Source organism: Buteo buteo, chromosome 2 (genome assembly GCF_964188355.1).
Source record: "Buteo buteo chromosome 2, bButBut1.hap1.1, whole genome shotgun sequence".
NCBI lineage: Eukaryota > Metazoa > Chordata > Aves > Accipitriformes > Accipitridae > Buteo > Buteo buteo.
Genome location: NC_134172.1, coordinates 32540911 through 32564359, shown reverse-complemented (window position 1 = coordinate 32564359; position 23449 = coordinate 32540911). Strand labels below are relative to the sequence as shown.

The following is a 23449-nucleotide window of genomic DNA, read 5'->3' as shown; positions in this document are numbered from 1 at the left end:
ACAAGGCTTTGAGCAACCTGACTAGTGAAAAATGTTCCTCCCCATGGCAGGATGGTTGCAGTAGATGATCTTTAAAGGTACCTTCCAACCCAAACCATTCTACAATTCTATGATATTAATGGTTTTTTTGAGTGTGAAGTATATCATATGGACCAATGTTTTCAGTGTTGGGTCCCTGACAGTAAAATGTCCCCTATACTCATGGAGTGCCTCAATATTCCATGTGACCACACACTGAAGGACTGGGATATTGTTTTTCTAAATGTGCCATCATGGTTTTTAGCAAGCCTGTGATTTGTAATTGGCAGCCACCTTTGTCTTCAGAAAATATGAACTGAAAACAGTATTTTCGACTGCAATATATGCATCTACCAGTTAACTTTTGCACATTAAAATGCTGTTCCAGGAGAGGAATATATTGCCACATGCAATGATAAACTGGATTTATTGAAACTATTTTTATTAGAGTGATTTACTGGAATTACTGTCTCATGAATAGTGTCGTTACAGTATACAGAAAACTGTAACTGAGAGTTGTAATGAGATTAAATTATGTATGTTGTCCAGTTACATGGCCAGCTCAGCTTGGCAGTCTAGAAGAGGAAAAACTGTGTTCAGTTTTCATTTGTATTCTCAAGTAAATAACTATTTGTCAGGGATTATATTTGCTTTGTTTAGTAAAATGACAGCAATATGGTCATTACAGTAAAGGAGTAAACATTGCAACAGTGCAATTGCTTTGTCTTTCCGCTTAGTACTTTCCTATGGACAGTTAGTTTAGGAAGAATCAGGGGTGAGTTGAACATCTAAATTAGTGAAACTGCTAGATAAAACCCAGCATTGTGAATTCATAAGTAAACAATGTTTCTAAGTTATAGGGCTCACCTGGAAGTGTAAGATAGCTATCAGATTGGTCCTTTGTCAACATGAATCTGTTAATGAAGGTTTAGTGGGCTCCAATTTGCTTCGAGCTGGTGATATTTAGGGTGAACATTTATCTTTCATTCACTTCATTCACACAGAGTGTAAATTCTGTTGTAATATGCAAATGTTGTACTAGTTCACTTGTAATTATCAAACTTACAAGTTACAGATGCCATTCAGGGAAATTTTATTAATACTACTGTATTTGATTTATGTCACACTTTATGAAAAATAAATATTTGCTGAATTTAATGATTTTACATATTTATTGATTCATTATTATTGTCTCAATACCGTTAAGGCCAGCCTACTTTATTACTGTGGATATAGAAGTTTTGAAACAGAAGTCATAATAAATAATTTTTAATACAGTTTCTTTGTAAATCATAATGCAGAGCTTCTGAAGTCCTCTATCTTGCAGCTGATTACAATTAGATGCAAGTATTGTAATTGGCAAAGTTCATGTACTGTGTATAGTAATATTGGATGAGAAGCTGTGAGACAAAAGTATTCACAAATTTTACTGGTCATCTATTTCTAAATTACTTTCCTTTTCCAAAAACTGAATCCAAATTTCTCAGGGGTAACTATAAAAGCAGCTCAGCAAAAACATGGGTTTGAGCCACAAGAGATGAACTCTAACACCATTTACACCCTTATGTGGGCAGATACTAAGTTCTGTTCCCTTTTTTTTGCACTTTGATCTTCTTTGCAGTGGAGAAATTTACCAAGTTAAATAGTATTTTTATATCCACAGATAATTTGCAATTTACCTTACATTTAGCTGATACCTATGCTGAGATATGAATATCAGTGGATTATTCTTTGCTTGGGCTATTGACATTTATAATTTTTGCTTCCACTGTGAGTGAAGAAGACTGGCTGAACTATTTCACACAGTGCTGCTGTTATGCCACCTTGTGTGGCTGAGCACCTGAAATCTCTGTGTAGTACACTGCTGCTGGGTATGAGAGAAAAAATCATGTGGAGGTACCTAAGTGGAAAGCATTGTAAGTTATGTTTTATTATAGTTTTACTGTGAGTGGGGCAGGATTTCCTAAAACAGTTCTATAAGAATAAGAGGGGGAGGGGGAGGGGGCTATCTGTGCATAAATCAATTATAAATGCATGATTCAACAGCAAATAGTTAAGTCCTGTAGCATTGGTGTTTTATTCATAGTTTCTCTGCATTTATATGGATTTGATGAGGTGATTATGAGAAACTGAATTAGAGTAGTATAGGTAGTTGAAACAGTTGCCATCTTTCAGGTGGAAATTACTAATTTATCAGCAGAAACTCACTAATTGCCTCTGTGTATGATCCTTGTGTCTGGCAAAATAAAATAAAAATAGGCTGGCATCAAACACCTTCAGTGGTTTAAATTTATTTGTTTTACTTCCAGCAGATAGGAAACTGGAATAGGGAAGACTAAACCAGGTCAATTTACAAGGGAGCTATCAAGATAAAGATATCTATTTATAGGTTTTCCAGCTCAGTCTTATGACTAAGCCCATTTACTATGTTAATTATTGACCATGGACCAAGAACTATGTGTATGCTTATGAAATTTGTAGAGTGTGAAAAGTTGGGAGATGTTGTAAAAAAAGGGAAGCTGCAGTTTAATGATAGAAGAATTTGATCATCGGGCAAGAATTAGATGATCTTGTCAATTTTGATGATAGAAATATAATCAAATATAATAATCTCTTGTAATCCACGTTAAAGGATTGGTTGTATTGACCTTTTGCAATAGAAAGAAAAATGGTTCATTTTCCAGAATCATCTAACAATTCACCTAGCAAAAATATCTTGCTGTTTTAAGGCCTTAGTATGCAGCCATACATTTTTTTTTCTTTTTGGTCTTCGTGTGGATTATTATATAGTTGTGCCTTTTCATCTTTTATTCCCAAATGTATCAGGAGTTTTGTTTGTCCTGTGGTAGGGGATGTGAGTAGAAGTTCTGCTGATCTTTCTTTTTGTCTTTTTGCCAGTGATTGAAGAATAGGTGTAACTTGGGTTACAGTCTGTACCAGCCTAATGTTCTTAGGTACCATTCTAGCTCTGCTGACTCATGTTAAGTGATGTGGGAAAGCTTTTTACTATAATGTCTATAAAAATCAACTCTTTATAAAAGAATATCTACCTATTCTCATATCCATAAATAAAAGGGGAATTTTTTCTAGAGGCAATATTTTTCTTCATTTAAAAAAAAAAATCAAAATAACATATTGTATTAAATGTTTCTGTGTGAATTATAGTACAAATTAATTTGATACCTATAAAATACATGTTTTGAAGTTTCTGATTTACCTGTTTCTCCTATCCTATTTAATTTCTGAAAAGGTTATTGACATAATTTCTCTAAAGATTATTGATATAATGGACGTCTGTCCTTTGTACTTACTGTCATACTTGTTGTATTATGCTATGTAAAGAGTAATCATCTAAATTGTTAAAAAATAATAATAATGCTTTAAAAAGTAGAGATAAAACTTTTGGGGAAGAGACCCATTGTAAGTACTGTTTTATATTTTTATGTTATTTGATGTTTATTATACATAGCTAGGATCCTTGTACAATTTTATAAATCAATTCAAGAAAACAGGACTAAATTTTCTATTCTGGTCCTTTACCTTAGTCTGACAGTGCACAAAGCCTTTACAATGACTTCCATTTTTTGTTATTTCCTCTTCAAACCACTTTTACTAAGTTCTTCTCCGACAATTTTTTTTTCCCAAACCATATAAAATGTTCTGTGGATAAGAAATAACAGGTGCTATTGAAACACTAATTGACTAAAGTTATATTGATAGGCAATGCTTACTCTTTACCTTAAGTTCTATTAAGAAATCTGTCAAATTCTTTACAATTACAACACTTACTGAGTTTGAATGAAACCTTATAAACAGAAAACCATGTTCCCTTCCCAACTCTTAATGTAGGCTGCACATTCTAATTCAATGAATGAGATTTATTTACATATATAATTATATAACTATATTTAATTTTATAAATTAATTTGATTTTATAAATATTTATATTTGTTACAATATATTTATATACACTGTTTATATATGCAAATATAGAATGTAAGGTATATTATACTTTATGCATTTTATGTATTATATAGTTATATAAACTATATCATTTTTATATTTAAATTCATAGAAAGAAAGTGTCATTTGAACTTAATGCTGTACTATGAAATTGTTTGGAAAATTCACTGTGTATGACTATAAAATGCTCCAGGGGAAATATGAATGAAGCTTACTGAGAATTTTTTTGACAACATGGTTTTGTTAGATTCTTCAATCCTCCACTTTCTTGGGAAGGTATACTTTTTGATGAACATTAAATATAAAGTCAAAACAAAAAGAAAGTTTGATAGCCATATGATGAGGATGCTTGTTTATAAAAAGGGAGACAGAGCTTTAAGTCTGTGTTCTGCCTATCTGGATTAATGCTAGCATCAACCCTGTACCTTTGGTGTGGTTTTGTTTGTTTGTTTATTTGTTTTTTCCAGACTTTTTTTTTGACATCTGTTACATGTGGTAGAAATACTTAAATATTTATAGAACTTAGTACCCTGCTGCCACCTCTGGGCTATAATTTGATTTTAAATTAATCTGAAATACCCTCAGTACTGGAAGCAACATAATTAAATCTGCTGACTTTTTACAGACCCAGCACATTGGGTCTAAGTGGGAATGCTGGTGATAGGAGGCATTTGTCTCTCTGCCAGGTCTTGTGAAGTGACAGAGATGCGCACCTGTGGGCCAAGGCATATCTCAGTGCCCACTCTCGCACTGGTAGGAGGTGACTTCCAGCAGAGGGTCTCTCAGCACATATGCTTATTAGAAGATGTGTTCCCTAAGTGTACCCAGTCAGATTTGGCACACGACGTTTTGGATCAGAAGAGATCCTATAGCACTTGTCCTGCAGATGTGTGAAGTAGAATGTTAAGAGGTGAGAAGGGCAAAGGAGGGTTTAATACAGAACGAGTAAGCATCCTTCAGACATTGTACTTGACACTTGAAATTGTCTAAGAGCTCCTCTGAGCAGATAAAATTAGAAGGAGTGGGACAACAATGTGATGGGCTTAATTCAGTGTAGCTTTGCTAACTTTGAAAATCTGGTCTAAAACTAATACAACATGAAGTTGTCCTGTTGTCTTCCACATCTTAAATAGCACTTTTTGATCATCATGCTTTTCATTTCCTTCTCCCATGCTCTTTCTTTTACTCTGTAGTTTTTCATGTGCTCTCGATTTTATCAAGAGGTCTAAAAGAATTTTTAAACCTTTCAAGGGACAGGAACACCATTCTCAGTGCAGCATTAAATTTTCATATGGAAAATAGCTTGAATTAAACATTTGCAAGTTATTGTGTGTATTTATTTGTATTTAAGAATTTCGGTACAATGTACTAATTGTGCATTTATTAGATAATTGCAAACTGGAAATCAGATCTGGTCACTAGTATATAGAATATGCATTAAGATGTCTGCAACACTAATGAATAGAATATATGTGAATGTACATACACACACACACACATATATATAGTAGTTCAGCAAAATTACTGGAAGGTTTTTGTCTCCTCACAATTTGTGAGTAAGGTATAATTTCAGTATGTGTCAAAAGCTATCCTGAAAAGATGCTTTAAAATATTGCAACTTAGAGTTGGTTTAATATATCCTCACTTTTCAGCATTGTGGAACATTGGTATTGAATGAAGTGGTGATACCGTCCAGCACTCAATGGGTATGGAAGCAGAAATAGCCAGGCAAATATTACCAAAGATATTTCACTCTTAAAATATGGTTTGTAGGGTGATGGAATGTGTGCATTCAATCTGAAGCGTACTTATTTTGTATTAAACCACGGTGCAAAGTTGTTTCTATCAACCACAGAATGCTCAGCTTATAATGTATTAGTCTACTATCAGAAATATGCTGTTTTCATATGTTTTTATATCTAGCACCTCACAAGGAAATGTTGTGCAAATACATTTAGCCACCTTAGACTTTTCTGTCTTGAGAGACTACATGTCCATTTACAACTAGGTAAACAGATAATGTTTTCTGATAATAGTTTCAAACAAGATTTGAACTGAGACAAAGATTTGAATTAACCATCAGGTCCAAGCTATTTCTAGTATTAGTGTACTGTAACAACCCTTGAATTCACAATTTCATATTAAATTTTTCAGATAATACAACGTTGGATTGTATTTGTCTAAAAAATGAATGCATGAGCCCTCATGATTGTTATTTCAAGTATTCACTTGCCATTTACTATTAAATGAAATGTCTTAAGCCATAAAATGTTTGCATAATGCACAATGCATTTATGATAATTAAATAGATATCTTCAATTACTGTTTTTAGGTTAAATTTTTTCCGAGATGTTCCTGAGTTCAGAGTACTAGCGTGTGGTGGAGATGGAACAGTAGGCTGGATTTTGGACTGCATAGGTAATCAATGGCGTTTACATAGTTTTGCTTGATTCATGCTGTTCATTTTACTGCTCTTCCTTACATACCAAAGTATGGATACAGCTATTTCAAACAAGATCTTGTTCATTTAAATTTTTGATGTTTATTGATTTGGGACATAATTATTTTTAAGGATACTGAAATTGCAAAGGATATTCAAAATCTCCAGACAAGTCCGGTGCTTGTAGTCTTCTGGATTTCCAGAAAGCAAGAAATTTGGATCAACATTTTTTCATTTCAGTTCAAAGTCTATTTCCCAAACTGAATCAAATCTAAGTTGTTTCTTTTAAGACAATTTACCTTAGCTTATTTGCTTTTTCAGTTACCAAAATTTTTATTATGCTCCATTATCCCATAACAGAGATAATGGGCTAACAGCCATTTCAGTTCTGGAGTTCTTTCAGTCAGTTAGCTGTGAAGTCCTCTATATAAATCATTAGGAAGGCCCAGAAGTCAAGATATTACAGAGTTAAACTTCTCAAGGCTTATTAGGGAGAATATCTTCCACACCACATGATCATTTATTTGACATTAGAGAAGCTGCAGAGATAAAATGTGACTGTATGATGATGGAAATGAGGAAGGGGATGAAGAGAGGTCAAAAGACTCAGCTGAAAGTTTAGATGAAGAATGTTTAAAAGTGTGTGCTTTGTGGGAGGTGGGAACCAGAAAACCTTTTCAAGTTCAGTGAAAAGTAAAAATGATGTCATGAAGGAATGGATGATGGCAAAGGCATATTTCTAATCTTCATTTGAAAAAAAAAAACAAACAACTTTTTGCAGATGCAAGCTGTTGATTGTAACTCTCAAATAGCTTTCAAAGATGTAAATCAATGTACATAAATACCAGGTGTTTTGCCTAAACTTGGAAGGAAGGGGTGAAGTTTTGCAGCTGTTAATTGTGTCATCACTTTTTTCATGAAGTCTAAAATGTCATGCAGTTACTTTCTCTTTCAGTGGCATTATTTGAAAAAAGACCATTTTGTCTTCATAAAATACTATCTTCTGCACCAATTTTTATGTTACAGAACTAAGAAATCATTTGGGGGATCCAGGACCTATTTGTTTCATAGGTGCAGGAAATAGATTTTCAGTGCTGCCTTTTAGTGAACAAAAGCCCTTTGGCATAAAAAGCTTAAGAAATCATCTGTTTTGCGAAACAGACAATTTCTAGTTTGATCTTTTCTTTTCTGATCTCCTGATATGCAAAGAATCTGAGATCTGATATACAAAGAAGCTGAGAGTAAAGGAAGAAGAAAATAAAAAAAGGAAACGAGAAAAGGGGGGGGGAGAGGGGAGGGGAAAAAAACCCCAAACTTTTTTGTCCTCAGTTTGAGACTTTTAAACTTTTTTTAATTATTCTATTAAATATCAAATTTTCTTAAAGATGTGCAGTACACTGGTACTGTGAATGTTAAATCTTCCTAAAGTATTGATGAGAAATTGATAAATAAGAAGATGTCCCTGCCACATCCATTGGATATATAAACTCCTGCTGAGAATTGCTGATAGTTGTGCCTGATTCTGTGAACAAAATAGCTGATTGCTTAACTAGGGAATTTAAAAAATTGTATATTTGAAATATTATACCTGGGGGATAGCTGACCCAATTCCAGCTTTCAGAAAGGCTGTATTTCTTGACAAGGGTACTTTGGCTTGAAATGCTAGAAAAGTACTGGTAAAGAGTCAAAAGGCACTGTAAGTTCATACATTTCAAAACATTACTTATTAAATACAAAATATTGACTTAGAGACTTGATCAGATAGATCAATGCTCATTTTGAATAGCAGGTTTAATTCCTGATGGACAAACCCCTGGTGTTGGTTTCAGGGAGTTCTTGGTAATGGTCCTCATGTGTAGACATGAATCCAAGTGAATACATGCTTAAACACAAATATGGTTGCTCACATGAAAAAGTACAAGATTCATCTCATTATTCATGCCCTTAACTATTACTCATTTGCATTTGTAGCTGGGAATGACAGACTTGAGAGCAACAGAGAGCACAACATGTTCAGTCTTGGAAAGATCTTGACCATCATTGTTTATGAATGTTTATCACATCTATGGGTTATGAAAGTCCTTGTGGTAACAATCAAGTAAATTAGGATTAAGGATTGAATATTGACTGCAGAAGGGACTCCATAATGGAGCGGCTTGGTGAAATGCTTGTGGCTGAGCAGGCAGCATAATCTCATACACAAAACATGTATCGCTGTCTTTCACTGAAACAAAACCTAACACAGTTACTGTATCAGTACCGTACAATTAGATTCTTTTGTTCCTTAGTTATGTTTTTTCCTTCTTTATTCACAGAGAAAGCGAACCTGATTAAGCATCCTCCAGTTGCTATCCTGCCTCTTGGGACTGGCAATGACTTAGCAAGGTGTCTGAGATGGGGAGGAGGTAAACACAAATTAAAAATACAATGCATTATGTAATTAAAAGGGGAAAAAAACCTTTTGCATCAATGTCTACACTCAATATTTGGATTTCTTTCTTATGATGTATGTAAAGAACTGTTATCACCTTTCCTCTTTTTAGAATTACCTGTCTGTAAATGTTATATGAATTATTTTATAGATATTAAAGGTTGTAATCACTCTTCATACCTTGTGTGTAGCTTCCACTGACACCAAAAAGGCTCCAAGGTGCAATGAGAGTAGTATACAGCTGTTTGGTTGGCTTTTTATCATCTGTATTGCAGTTATTTCTTTGATCAATACCTTATAGAGGGAGTATTCCTAAATGGATTTTAACTGGGGCTGTTCTGAAAGGGTTACTGAAAACAGCTAATAATGGGTTTGGAGTGGTTTCATCTTTTTTAATATTCATAAATATTAAATGAAAAATGTGTCTCAGCCTCAGACTAGTTCCTTTGATCCACTCACTTTCTCTTCTTCTACAGAGGATTCCAGACAATAAGTGCTGTGGTGCTATTTATCAGGAAATGAGAAGGCAAAGAATGCTGAAAGGAGAATATATGTAAAGTCAAACCTTTAATACCCTTTGCATCCTTTCCTGAATGTATGGAGCCTTACTCTCAGCTTCTCCAATAACTTATTTCCATTCAGGATTTGCATTACAGGATAACTCGAAGGAGACACAAAGAAAGTCTTAGGCATAACTTAGTCTCTGGTGAAAGAATGTCATGTTTATGGGCTCGCACCCAGTTCTATTTCAGGTCTCGGTTGGTTCAGTCGAGATGTTGTGTATTTGGAACTTGGCTGTTTATTTGTAACTTCTCAGTCTTTTTAGCTACCTCTTCCTTCTTCTGTCTCATCATAGCAAGTTTCCTTTCCAAATGTCTACCTTGTTACTAGATAGTCTTTAGCAAATTCTCAGTAGTTTCTGTGCTATAGAACTTCTTCATTAACCATAATGTTCTGTGAAATCACTTGAGGACTTCCTTTATTTTCTCTGTCATGACTGGTGATTGTTTAGTCCCATAGTCTTAGGAAAGAAAAGAAAAAAAAAAAAAACAACAACAAAACCTAACCAAATCAGCCTTGCTTCACTTTCTGAACAGTTCATGGAGTTCAATCATAGAATAATACAGGTTGGAAGGGGTTGCAGGAAGTTGCTAGTCCAATCTCCTGTTCTAAGCAGGGTCAGCTATGAGAGCATTTGATTCCATTAGTCAGGGCCTGTCCTTCCATTTACTTTTATTTATTTACCTTCCATTTTGAGTGATTGCATATGGACTAAAGTAGAAAAGGACAGTATGAAAATATACCAGCTTTCAACATTCTTTCCCCAGTTGCTTTGTGGTAGACAATGCCGTAACACAGATTTTCTGAAACTTCCATAGATTGGAGAGGAGACAGGGCTTCCAGAAATTAAATTGCTGGTGAGTGATCTCAAGGATGCAGACAAATGGAATTGTGCATGCTACTGTTATGCAGTGGTTGGCAGTAACTAACAAAAACATACTATACAACCATAAAGAAATACATGAGCAATAGGTTTTGAGCAGGGAGGCTTTGAATGGCTTTGCTTGCTAAAAGTGTTAATGACCCAGGAAATAGACATCGCTTGAATATGAAAATTTATTTCTGATTTGAAGAAGGAATGCATCCAGAGATCTTAGTTATCTATTACAAAGTTTGGTCTGAATAGTGTTCAGAGTAATAATGTCACTTAGTAAAATCCCCACACTTTTTATGTGTGCACACATGTACTGTATGTTGTGTATACTCAGGAGTGTGTAAACAAGTTTTCTACTAAGTTTAGTATACAGTGGAGTGAACTACTACTACTAGTGAATTACCTAAAGACTTCTTGGCAAGTAAGAGTAAGGTCTCTCTACAGAGCAGGATGAGGCTCATAAAGCAGTTGTTGAAAGATGGAAAAATGTTAGTTCTGCTGATAAGTCATCGGTTATGGATTTCAAATTTTGGATTTATTATGCTAAAACACATTGAAACAATCAACAAAAAATAGCAGACAGCTTTAAACCTTTCAGTCTCTTGTTAGACTTTAATCAGGCAAACCTACTGTATGTCTTTTTTTCCATAAATTTTGAAATCAAAGGAATTTAATTATTAATTTCATAGCAAGAACATTTTGCAAAGTATAACCTTAGCTTGTTGGATAACTGCTATAATCGTTTGGAAAATTCAAGTGATTGGCAAGTTTTGAAGATCAAATTATTTTCTCCAGTATAAATCTGATGGCCAGTGAAATCTGTAGAATTAATCTAAGTTTACATTAATTTAGCTGACTGCAGAAACCAGCTTTGTGTTTGTACTCCTTTTAATGACAGATGCTGGAAAATTGTCAATACTTCAAACACAATCCTGCTTTTCAGCTCTTAAATGCATAGTTTTCATTTTTCCAGTCATAGAATCATAGAATAGTTTGGGTTGGAAGGGACTTTTAAAGGTCATCTAGTCCAACCCTCCCTGCAGTGAGCAGGGACACGTTCAACTAGATCTAGCTGCTCAGAGCCCCATCCAACCAGTCACCCAGGAGAAAGAAAATGGAGTGAAACTTCTTTATACTTTATTAAATAACCATTTTCATGTTTTGCTAGGTTATGAAGGTGAGAATTTGATGAAGATCTTAAAAGACATTGAGAACAGCTCAGAGATTTTGCTGGACAGGTGGAAATTCGAAGTAATACCCAATGATAAAGATGAGAAAGGAGACCCAGTGCCTTACAACATCATCAATAACTACTTTTCTATTGGCGTGGTAAGACTTGTGGTTATCCTTAAGTGTTTTTCTTTTTCTGTTTTGAATAAATGTTTGCATTGCATGTCTTCAAGTGAAGAATCATTGGCTACAGATCATTTATAATGTTATTTTGCTAGTGAAATGAATACTTAGATGACTGACAGCAATTTACATAAATTTACTTACACCCATTTAAACCAGAATTATTTTTCAGGACCTTCTACCTTCCCATCTATAAAGAAGATATTTGTGTTGTTCCTAATGGTTTACGAGCAGCCATAGCACTAAATTTATATTGTCATTATGAAGTTCTTATAAAAATGTAAAGGAAAACTAATCACTTAATAAGAACTCTAAGTAACCTTTTCCATTAGTATTCACATAATCAGAACTGCTTAAAAGAACAGTGGCATTCTTTATTTCTTCCGAGCAGTTTTAAATGATAAAATAAAATAATAATATAAAAAAACCCCACAAGTATCTTCTTGGTTCTGTCTTATGGTGATATTCACAGTTAGAATGAATTATGAGGAAAAGGGGTTTAAGAAGCTCTCCGTGTCCTAGGAACTGCATCGTTGGCTTGTGCTTCTCTATGGTTTGCCATTGTATCTGCTATCCACAGTGCATATATGAGGGGAATCAGGCACATCCAGTCTGACTCTTCAGCCTTTTGCTTTGGATATGCTTTCAAACACAAGCAAAAGGGGGACCATGCTGAGGTGCAAATGTCACAGATTGAATAGTTCATAAATAAGATTTTTCACTTGGACAGAATGAAGTCTAATTAACTTGGGAACATGCTCTCCAATAGCTGGCACTAGCTGTTCTGAAATCAATGTGTTCCACATACATTACATGAATCTGTATATTATTTTTTAATAAAAATCAAAATCCACTTTTACAGGATATCTAATTCTGCAATCCAGTATTTCAAAATACTGCAGAAAAGTGTTTTAGTAGAAGTGCAGCATACAACATTGTAAGTGCAAGGAAATTAAGGATGTGTGCTTAGTTTATTTGCTTTATTTGCTTGCTTAGTTTATAATGCTTCAGCATAAACAAGGTTTTGCCTCAACTTTAAGTGGTTGATGAAATTTTTATATATTAATTGCAATTCTGTAATTTTTATATACTGCCTATCAGCAATGTGCAGAGACAGTCTATTCCTTAAAAACATTCCTTGGCTTCATGTACTGTGTATTCCTAAATGCTGAAAAAACAATTAATCAGGTCTCCCTGAGGTTAAGATATTTAAGTAGTAAGAAATTGTTGTTGAGGGTTCTTTTGCTTGTAGAGTTTGGATTTTAGCCTCTGTTGTTTGAAGCAAGTGCAGAGAACTAGATGCAACAGAAATAACAGAAATTAGTATATAAAAGTACCTAAAGTACTGCTTATACTGCAAAGTATAAGCACCAAAACTAGTGTAAATTAAGTTCATGAATAGGAGAGAAAGTGCAAAGGAAAATCTTTGGTTACAGGAAAAAAATACCATGATAACAGAAAATACCCAGCCCAGGGGGACATATTCAGTGACTTTGTCAAAAGGGAGTATTGATGCTAAAGCTCACAGATAAAGAAAGAAAATAAATGTGTTATATGAAGGAAGCAAGCAAGAAGTGAGAGGGAGGAGGGATGAGATTTTACACCTATATATTAATACAGTGCAATTTAAATGGTTTCTAAAATGTAGAGTACCACCACATGTAAAGACACAGCACAGAAACAGGAAATTGAATGCCAAGTAGATACTGGGACATCTGTGAATGTGCTAGGCTTCAAACAATCCTTTAGCATTTTTCATGGGAAGAAAACAGAACTGCATTCAAGAAAAAAAGTTGAGCTGAAATTATACAGTGGCAAGATCACAATACTATTAAGGACAGTGTAAATTACTTGTAGAATACTGCAGGAAAATAGCAGGCTCTACTCTGCACACCAGGCTCCATGGAAAACCAGAAGACTCAGTTTTCAGTTAAAAACTTTAAATTCATGAATTTAATAACACTAAATTTATGATTCTTCACATAATAGAAATGTGAGCACCAGAAAATTATACCAGGAGTGGACAATACAATATGTTGCATTGAGGAAAGCTTCTAAAATTGTAAAATCGCATTTTCGAAGGAGTAACATCTGCCAAGTTTGTCATATGTGGAAATATATAAAATGCCTGCTTCTCAATTTTGTTGGTGTGAATAAGACAAAGCAAGTGGAGAAAATCAGAAATTGGATTTTAAACTTGCTAAAATTGTGTAATTCATATATTAGGCAGCATTCATAGTAACTCTTGAAAAGCCAGCCAAAATGTTTGTCTATGTGAGTAGACAAAGTACTCAAACTTGGCTACAACTAAAGTAAATCTAATTTCATAAAAGCAAAATTGTTTTCAGTACTTGGTGCTTAATACAAACTTCGGCAAGTACTGAATTGGGAAAGCAAGAATCTACCACCATGTTGAACACCAGTCCATAGCTGCTGATACCCAAGAACATAACTGGAGTTAAGTCTATAGCAAAAAAATACTAGTGCCACATACAATGTTATATTAAGAGAAACCAAAAGAATTTAAATCATTGTTATAGAACCATAGAAAATCATTGAGTCATCTGTCCAATCCTGTCCCTAAGGTAGCGTCAGTGACACTTGCCTAATTCCTGACAGGTGTTTATCCAGTTTGTCTCTAGAAATTCCCAGTAAAGGAAATCTGCCTGTGATGACCTACTGTATTACTTTGTTGTCTTTATTTTGAAATTTCTTTGTCAATATCTACCCTGAATATTCTTGGTGTTGTCTGGGCCCAGGTCATTTTGTCCTGTACAGAGTGGAGAAGAAAAACAAATTATTCCATTCCTCTGTTAAGGAGGAATTACCTACTTATTACCTACTAGAAGGTCTATCAGATCATCCCCTAGTCTTCCGTAGTCTTTCTATCTCCAATTTCTTCAACCTTTCCTCACAGAAAATGTTTTCTATACATCTGATCATATATGTTGCTTTTATCTGTGTTTAGATAAAACAGGAAAATTAAATCTGATTACTCCCTTTGGTCCATATCTCTCTGGAACCATAGTGCTCCCAGTTAGACACAATGCTGCATTTGGTGTCTTACCAGCACCGAGTGGAAAAGAGGAATTAATTCATGTCTTGCAGAGGATACCCTTATTAAGAAAAATTAGCCTTCTTAATATTATCATGAATTTCTTTATTCATATTTGACTTGTGTTTCATTGTTAATTTCAGATACTGTACTGAACAGCCACTACTTCGTATCTCATTTGCATTTTTCATAGGTGATTCTTCCTGCCTGCATGCAGAAACCTACACTTAATTGAAATTACACCCTCTTAATTTTTACTGTTTCTCCAAGGCACTGTGAAAACTGATGGTAACCTACAACATATTGCACATTGCCTCATAGATTCATGCCAAATAATAAGCACAGTCACTAAACTGATATGAATAGAATCTGCTGTATGAATTTTGTAACAGTATGGCAGAAATTGTATTTGACTACAAACAATCTCAATGTATACTTAGAAAGGCCAGGGAAGTAAAATTCCGTAGAATTGTGCTTGACATGGGGCTCTTGCTGCTTTAGGACCATAATTCAGGTTGGAAGGGATTGCAGGAAGTCATTAGTCCAATCTCCTGTTCTAAGCAGGGTCAGCTATGAGAGCAGGTCCCATTGCTCAGGGCTTTATCCAGCTGGGTTTTAAAAACCTCCCAGGATGGAGGTGGCGCAACCTCTTCTGGTGCTTGACTGTCCTTATGATGAAGATTTTTTTACTTTTATCCAGTCTGAATCTCTCTTGTTTCAACTTACAATCTTTGTCTCCCGTCCTCCCATTATGTGCCACTGTGAAGAGCCTGGCTTTGTCATCTTGATAACCTCGTCATAGGTACTTGCAACCTGCTATTAGATCTCCCGGAAGCCTTCTCTTCTAGTCTGTGAACAAGCTCATCCAGCCAGTCTTGTTTTTTAAGCTGTTTTCCACCAGTCAAGACCATAATATCCCAACTTGGATATAAGAATGCTGGGGTGGACCGTGTTCAAAACCTTGCTGAAGTTGAGTATGACATCCACTGCTCTCTCCTCATCTACAGATCTAGTTGTTTTATCATAGGCAGCAATCAGAAGGCAATTTACCCATTGGAAGGAAAATGATACACTAAGTTGAAAAGGAATGTTTGACAGTAGCATGTGTATGTGAAAAGTTTGATGAGTATGTTCAAGCCAAAAAAGGCATTTTTTCTACAGCACCATTGGAGCTCTGGTATGTACATAAGTACTATACTATGTATAATTACAGGGAAAAAAGTAAGAAACAAAGTGAGATGTAGTAACTGAATGAGTATATGCAATGTTCAACTTGATGAAAGCACAAAGCCTGGAAGAACCATAAAAGCATAAGCCAAACTGTGTCAGTTTCAAAGCAGGAGCTCGAAAACATCTAAGAGCAATGTAGAATAAGATAAAGATTTTTCAAGTGCTCACATCCATCATTCTGTCAGGATGGCAAGATACCAGGAGAGAAGTTCCATCTGCTTCCCAATAATACTGGAATCACTGAAACAAGCTAAATATCCAAGAAAAATGTGTATTAAAGTAGTCAAGTCATATTTGTTTTAAAATCAAAAACACCCCCCTCAAAAAAAAACCAAACCAAAACAAGATCAAACCTCCTCAGGAATATAGTAGGGCCATCTGAAAATAGAACCTTGTCTTGGAAAGTCACAGATTTGGTGAGCTGGACAAACATAACTGACAATATTAGTGGACAGATAAGCAGGCATGATAGAGGCAGGAAACATCAGGCCAACTGTCAGACAGTGGCAAGTACAATTACCAATGTATTTTGGAGAAAATAAAAAGTTTTTTTCCCCATAATGTACACAACCTGTTTTAATAGTCATACATTCATGCACTAGGTTGGTACTATCACAGTGGTCACCAAAGACAAAGTCCAATAATGTTAGTATTGGTGTGTTATCACAGACTATATTCTAGACAGTGGGCTTACAATGCATTTCTGCAGTTGCTGCAGTAATGGAATTTTAGTCACATCACATCATTTAGCCAACTTGCTGAGGTTATAAACTAGTAGAGGGACTGTGTGTGTAGACAGAGTATGTCAGCTTGCACATAGTATTTGTCATGGTTAGCCTTTTGCCCATGGATAAAACAACATATCTTACACTACTTTCTTTGAGCACTCAGCTGCTTACTGTTAATGGTGGGTCAACATGTATATGTGGACAGTTACTTCAGGTAAGCTTGTGTACTGTAATACCCCTGCACATCTGGTTTATTTTATCCTAGCTATTTTCCATGTCTGTATCCTAGGCCTGCATTAAAAAAAGATTTCTTTGCTAATCAATTATATAGCATGCTATCTTAGCATAGAGAAATATTTTCATGAAATTCAGTAATAACTCTTCAGTTCAATGCTTGAACTTAAAAAACAAAACAAAACAAAACAAACCCCCTAAACAACAACAAAAAAATCCTCAAGCTAAACCCCCATATACTTATGACTGTATGCCAGCATATTACTCAAAGTGACAAAAATAAGAGGAAAAAAGTGGATATAGATAACCCCAAACTAAACGCTGCTTTTGCAAACAATTGCTCACAAGTCCAATCTCAGATCTTGCCAGGATCAAACCATTTTCACCAGTCATGCAGTCACAAGAAAGCATAAATACACATTGTTATAAAATGGATGGGCATATATTCAATGAAATTCACAATAAATGTACCCAATTCGAGTACACAGGAAATGGATAAGCATGGAAGATTGTGAAATACTCATTTGCTGAGTTAGACCTGAGCAGTAGGACATGGAACATGAACGACCAACTGACAGTGAGGCAAACTCTCGCATAAAACCAAGAAACAAGAAAACAACATCAGAACAGTCTTTGTTATCTTGAGAAGGACTCGCATCTGCACCATCATCAAACCATATAACGGCATGGTCAAAAATTTTATATAATGCTAAGATGTGAAGAAACAGTCCTTTTAAGTTTAGGGAGAAGTACCTTAGTTGTCAAGCAATTTTAGTTAGATAATAATCAATTAAAGTGGAGTGACTGTCAAGGCTATGCATCTTTTATGGGGAAGTTATTAAAGAATGTTAAATATGTAGGGAAGTTATGCTGCTTATTTTTAGTGTTTCTCAAATGATTGTCTCAAAGTGAGACAAAATGGGTATTTTGATAAAAGCTTTCTCAGAGTGCCTCATTAAATGTTCCATTGTGATTAAACATTAGAAACCTCGACTTTCACTAAATGCTTGGTTGAAAAGAGCATGCGGAAGAGGGAAGAAGCCATCTTATATACTTAGGGATAGGAAAAATGGGAGAGAGAGCAAGAAATCTCTGCTGCTTTGGCTTGCTGTGCTTTCTCTTCAAGGCGGACATTCAAGAGAAATGACTCAGTGTTTCTCTCTACCCTGGCTGCCTTCTAATACTTGGGAGGGCCAGGAGAACCACAAGAGTTCTAGGAACAAGCCATGGACATGCAGGATGGAGGCAGAGTTGTGTACGCAAAAATCACAGTGGAGATTTAGGGTTCAAATTAGTTGATTAAAAGCTTAGAAATGATATGAGCTAGGCAAAGTCTATTCACTGATACTATTATAAAGGATAGGAAATTCACTCATACTCTTTTTTAAATCCATTCTTGTAACTCAATTCCACTTGGATTAGTCAATAGAAGTTCCTGGAAAATTGGCCAAAATGTCCTGATTTTCTAAGTCTAGAAGTACTAGCAGTGGTGTAACTGCCACACATTCACTGAAGATTAAAAAACCCCACAAACAAAAACCAAACACCCCCCCCCCCCCGAGAAATCAGCCAAAAACTATCGTTGAGCCCTTTAAAAAAAAAAATCTCATTCCTATTTGATATCTCATGATGAACAATTCTTATTCCTAAAGATAGGTGAGTACTTCAGAGTCATCCTTGACTGGAGCAAATAGCTCTAGGCCAAAGCAAAGGTACAAAGGTAGTCAGCTGAGTACCAAGCATCGTTCTGCAGCAGACAGCTTTGCTAGACCCTGAGTTTTTATGCTAACTATGCAAACAACTTGAACATATTAAAAACAAAAAAAATTACACTCAGATAATGACTGACCTCAAAAAGGCTAAAAAAGTTTAAACCAAACAATTTATCTCCCGTTGACTTCCTTCATAGTTACTCATAGCACTTTGTATTGTTTTCCATTTTGTGGGTAATAATGCTGAAAGAAATTATAAATAAATTTGCATTGCTGTTAAGATGAGAGTCCTAGGCTAGGTTTTCCAGAAGCAAGCATAATATTGAATTTACTGTTCTACCACTGAATTAGTTTAGAGTTTAATCTTTATGAAGCCAAAATCAAGTCAACAGGAGTCAGTACTGCAAATCTTTTACCATAAACATTTTCTTCCTTTGTGTTCTTTCATTTTCTTTTTACCTTTTAAATAAATGATAAATTTATCTGATGTTAATAGGAGATAAACTATTAACAACAGTGTTTAACTATAATTTGAATTTTTGTAACTGCATGGGGTATTACAGAGCATATGCCACTAAGCCCCTTGCAGCTCTGTAATTAGAGTGTTGGAGCATAATAAACTGAACTTGCAAACATCTGCATTGTCTTTTAGTACAAGTTTGTATAGAAAGAAATATTACCAAGATAGATTTTAAGACAAATTATACTAGCTAAAGTGTGGCACAGTGCAACCTTCCCTATGTTAAAACAGTAGATACCATTGTAAAATGAAAGCAATTCTTATTGGTGTCAGTGCAGTATTCAAGGTGTAAGAGTAAACCAAATGCTATAGTAATGATCGGCATTTACAGATAATAGCTTTAAAGATTATACTAGCAACCATTTTATATCCTTGTGTTTAGCTAGTAATGTTCTGTATGACTGACTGGTTAGCTAAGTCTCTGATTTTCATCTCAATTTTGTTCTTGGGCCAGATTCCGTGCCCATTTTAAACTAACTCATATTTTTGGCCAAGTTATGTAGCTGTTACATATGTAAAGAACACACTTACTCTTTCTGCTCACACTTGGGTGGATTGCCTAATGGTCTGGCCAGAAGGACTGCAAGGGGTGCTGTCTTTTAGGACAACAGCAGACTCCCTTAGAGGCTTACATTCTTTGTAGATCCAGAATTGCTTCTCCCTTGTCTAGGCTGATCAGCTGAGTGCGTGCTTTAGGTTTGAGCCTACTTGGGATCTTTGCTATTGGTGCTCTTCTTCATACATACCCTAAAGGGTCATTGTCAACAGAATCAAGCTTCTTAGGAAGCTTAAAGCTATAGCTAATCTTACTCAGGCTATTTCATTTACACAAGATACTTAAGATATGGAAAACATCTTATTTGTCTGCTTACTGAGGTAGGATTTAAATAAGAATCTTCCAACATACCTTCAGCTGAAACTTTGAATACATGTGCGAACACATACATAAGAACATATTGGAGTGAAAAAAGGAGTGGAATGCTCTAGGACAATCATTAAGACAGTAACCTGGAAGAGAACTGTGTTATCCAGATTCCTGTTCCATCTGTTGTTTTTGTCCATTTTAATCAAATGTACATGGCAATTCAGAAACTTCCACTACTATGAATGACTTCTTTTCTAACATCAACAGATACAGAATTTTAATGCCAAAACAGAACTTAAGCAAGTAGAACACCTCAGTCTTTCATTCAGTCTTTACAACATGTGATAATTGATTTCATAGCAATATGGTGATATTCTCATTTGGATGATCTACAACAAAAATATTTTTTGCAAGTGTGTTTAGTTAAGGCAATAAAGATATCTGAATGTGCCTGGAAATGTTCTGTAAGTTCTTCGAGAAACAAGTCAGTGTTATATGCTGGTTTAATAAAAAAAAAATCAGTTATCAGGTAGAGGAAAAACTTCTTTAATACTAGTAAGTAATACTACAATCAGGATGTGTTCTCTGCAAAATTATTATCACAAAGTAGTAAAGGTCTACGACAAAGACAAGTGTACTTTTATGACACCTAATATGTTACTATCCAAATGCACTATCAAATAGATATTTGCATGGTCATGATTTAATATCCTTCAGCCCTAACCAGTCACTAAGAGCCTCTTATTCTGCCAATGGCAAAAAATATGACTGCTTAATTCTCATAATCATAAATTTGAACTTGTTATGGGTCTGCTTCCCCATGACTATACTCTTAAGTCATCAACCTCCGCTTCCATTACATTTCCTTAATTCTTTTTTTTTTTCAAAACTGCAAAAAAAAGTGTAAGAAAAACCTTACATAGAAGCCATATTTTTGGCTTTTCTTGTGAAAGAACATTTCATTAACATCAATAGAAACTTTGGCTATCAGAGTTTATAGTCACAAATACCTGTCTAAGTAGGGTTGTTCCCTAACTGACAATGTGATCCCATCATCTTTTATTTCATCTGTGTTATTTTAGGGTATATTTATTTCTACAAAAAATGAGTGTATTATGGTTTATGTAATTTACAAAAGGGAATGAATTTTAGTTTTGCAGTAGCCACATATTTTGAAATTTCAAAGCCTCGTAGCATTTTGCTGTTCATGCTGGTTAGAAGGAATTTTTTTTTTTTTTCTATAGGAAAAAATCCTAAGGACATTTACTATTTAGGCCCTGATTCAATGCAGAATTTAAGCACATGCAGATCTTAATACTAATTCAATGTGGCATTTGAGTATATGTTTAAACTTTCCTGTTCTAGTGAAGCAGTTAAATACTTGGTTAATTTTTTAACCATTTTCTGCAGTTTCATTAATATGACTGGACAAATGCACATGTTGAATTGTGGGCAATTGGTGTAAGCTAGTTAATTATTCAAGCGAGATTTGTGGCTATACATAACTAAAAATCATGTTTATTGGTTCGCTGAACTAATATGAATATAAGCACATGCTTAAGTGATTTTGTGAATCCTAATCATCACTTTGAATGCGCTAATAGGATGCTGTGATATATTGCATTATTTCTGTGCTAGTGAGGGAAAGAACATTTCATAATAAACAGTATTATTGCTCTGTATCCCAAATCACTTTTTTTCTGCAAAAAGGGTTAAGAGAATGAACAACTCATCTGTGTGTGAATGTAAATATAAATGTAAAAGATCCATATTGATATTGGGTATATAATAGCCTCAGTCTTGTAGCCAAATTGTAGAAGTGGTTGCTCTATCTGTGGAGACAATTCTGCCCTCTTTCAGAAGGAGTGTGTTCAGAATAGCTTCTGTCCCAGATTTGAAATACTGTCTTATTCAGAAGTTATTGGTAGTTCAACCTATAGTGTCATGGTTTAACCCCAGCCGGCAATTAAGTACCACACAGCCATTTGCTCACTCTCTGCCCACCCCCAACAGTGGGATGGGGGAGAGAATCGGGGGGGGGGGGGGGGGAGGGGGAGTAAAACTCGTGGGCTGAGATAAAGACAGTTTAATAGGACAGAAAAGGAAGGGAAAATAATAACAATAAGAGAATATAGAAAACAAGTGATGCACAATACAATTGCTCACCACCCGCTGACCGATGCCCAGCCGATACCTGAGCTCAACCCATGGTCAACTCCCCCCAGTTTATATACTGGACATGATGTCATATGGTATGGAATACCCATTTGGGTCAGCTGTGTCCCCTCCCAGCTTCTTGTGCACCCCCAACCTCTGCTGGCAGGGCAGTATGAGAAGCTGAAAAGTCCTTGACTTAGTATAAACACTGCTTAGCAACAACTAAAACATCAGTGTGTTATCAACATTATTCTCACACTAAATCCAAAACACAGCACTATACCAGCTACTAGGAAGAAAATTAGCTTTATTCCAGCCAAAACCAGGACATATAGGTTTCTTGTTTAATCTCCAAACATTGCTAATCTTTCACAAATTAGTTATTTTTACAGGCTTTTTCTGTTTGCACATTTGAACCATCTTTTCAGCTTTTGTTGCTATTGAAATTCTTCTGCAGAAATTTTGGACATAATGTATGGCAAATAGGAGTGATGCAGGTTTTTTTGTTGCAGGTGGTTATTTTTTTCATAGGGCAGAAAGCCACAAACATATACTACATGCCACGAAAAGCTGGATCTGTAGAATAATTCATAGGTAAGGAGCGATAGGAGCCTCTCTGGAGGTTTCCCCTTGCTGCTGTGCGATGATATTTCCCTGGACGTGGAGCATGTGAATTCCATAACTAGAAATACTTAGCCTTAGAGTTGGTAATATCTATATTGCAACACTGCTGGTAGTATTTCCTGCTAGCTAGTTTACTTCTGCCACTGTGGATTTAGTATAACTTGTAAATCCCTCTTGCCATCATAACCTTCTACCATTGATAAGGTGTACCAGGGTACCCTAGCAAGAGAGCTGTACTGTACTGCATGCAATGTGTAAGGTACATTCAGGCAGAAAACCAAAGATTTATAGCTTACTCTACTACTTAATGAATCTTACTGCAGCAAAAAATGATACTTTCCTAAGGTACCGTTTCTTGTGTTTTATGTAAGTGTAAAGAAATTCAAAGAATTTAGGTTATTCCTACTTTTTGTTTGGTTATTTATTTATTTAAATTGTAAAGCTAAAATGTGAATGTATGCTAGTCTGTGCTGGAACGTTCTGAAAATATTTATGTATATCATATAGTTTGATTAAGAGTTGCGTGTGTCATTTCCCGTATAGCGCAGCAAGAATGCTGAGGTCTGTGCTGAAATCACTGTAGGTTTTTATCAGGTTCAGTGAAAATACAGTTCTGTGGGCTATATTTAAATTAGCAAGTAATTTGGCTCAGTAGGAGTATAGCAATTGATGCTGAGTCCCTTC

The 23449-nt window shown here is 35.2% G+C and overlaps 1 protein-coding gene across 1 annotated transcript in view; it reads left to right on the top strand.

The window, feature by feature from the left end:
• Window positions 1-23449, top strand: part of DGKB (diacylglycerol kinase beta) — a 367812-nt gene that overhangs the window by 151906 nt on the left and 192457 nt on the right. The window contains exons 18-20 of the mRNA XM_075050079.1: window positions 6314-6399; window positions 8737-8826; window positions 11456-11616. Coding sequence (XP_074906180.1) covers window positions 6314-6399; window positions 8737-8826; window positions 11456-11616 — 337 coding nt within the window. The remainder of the gene's footprint in view (window positions 1-6313; window positions 6400-8736; window positions 8827-11455; window positions 11617-23449) is intronic.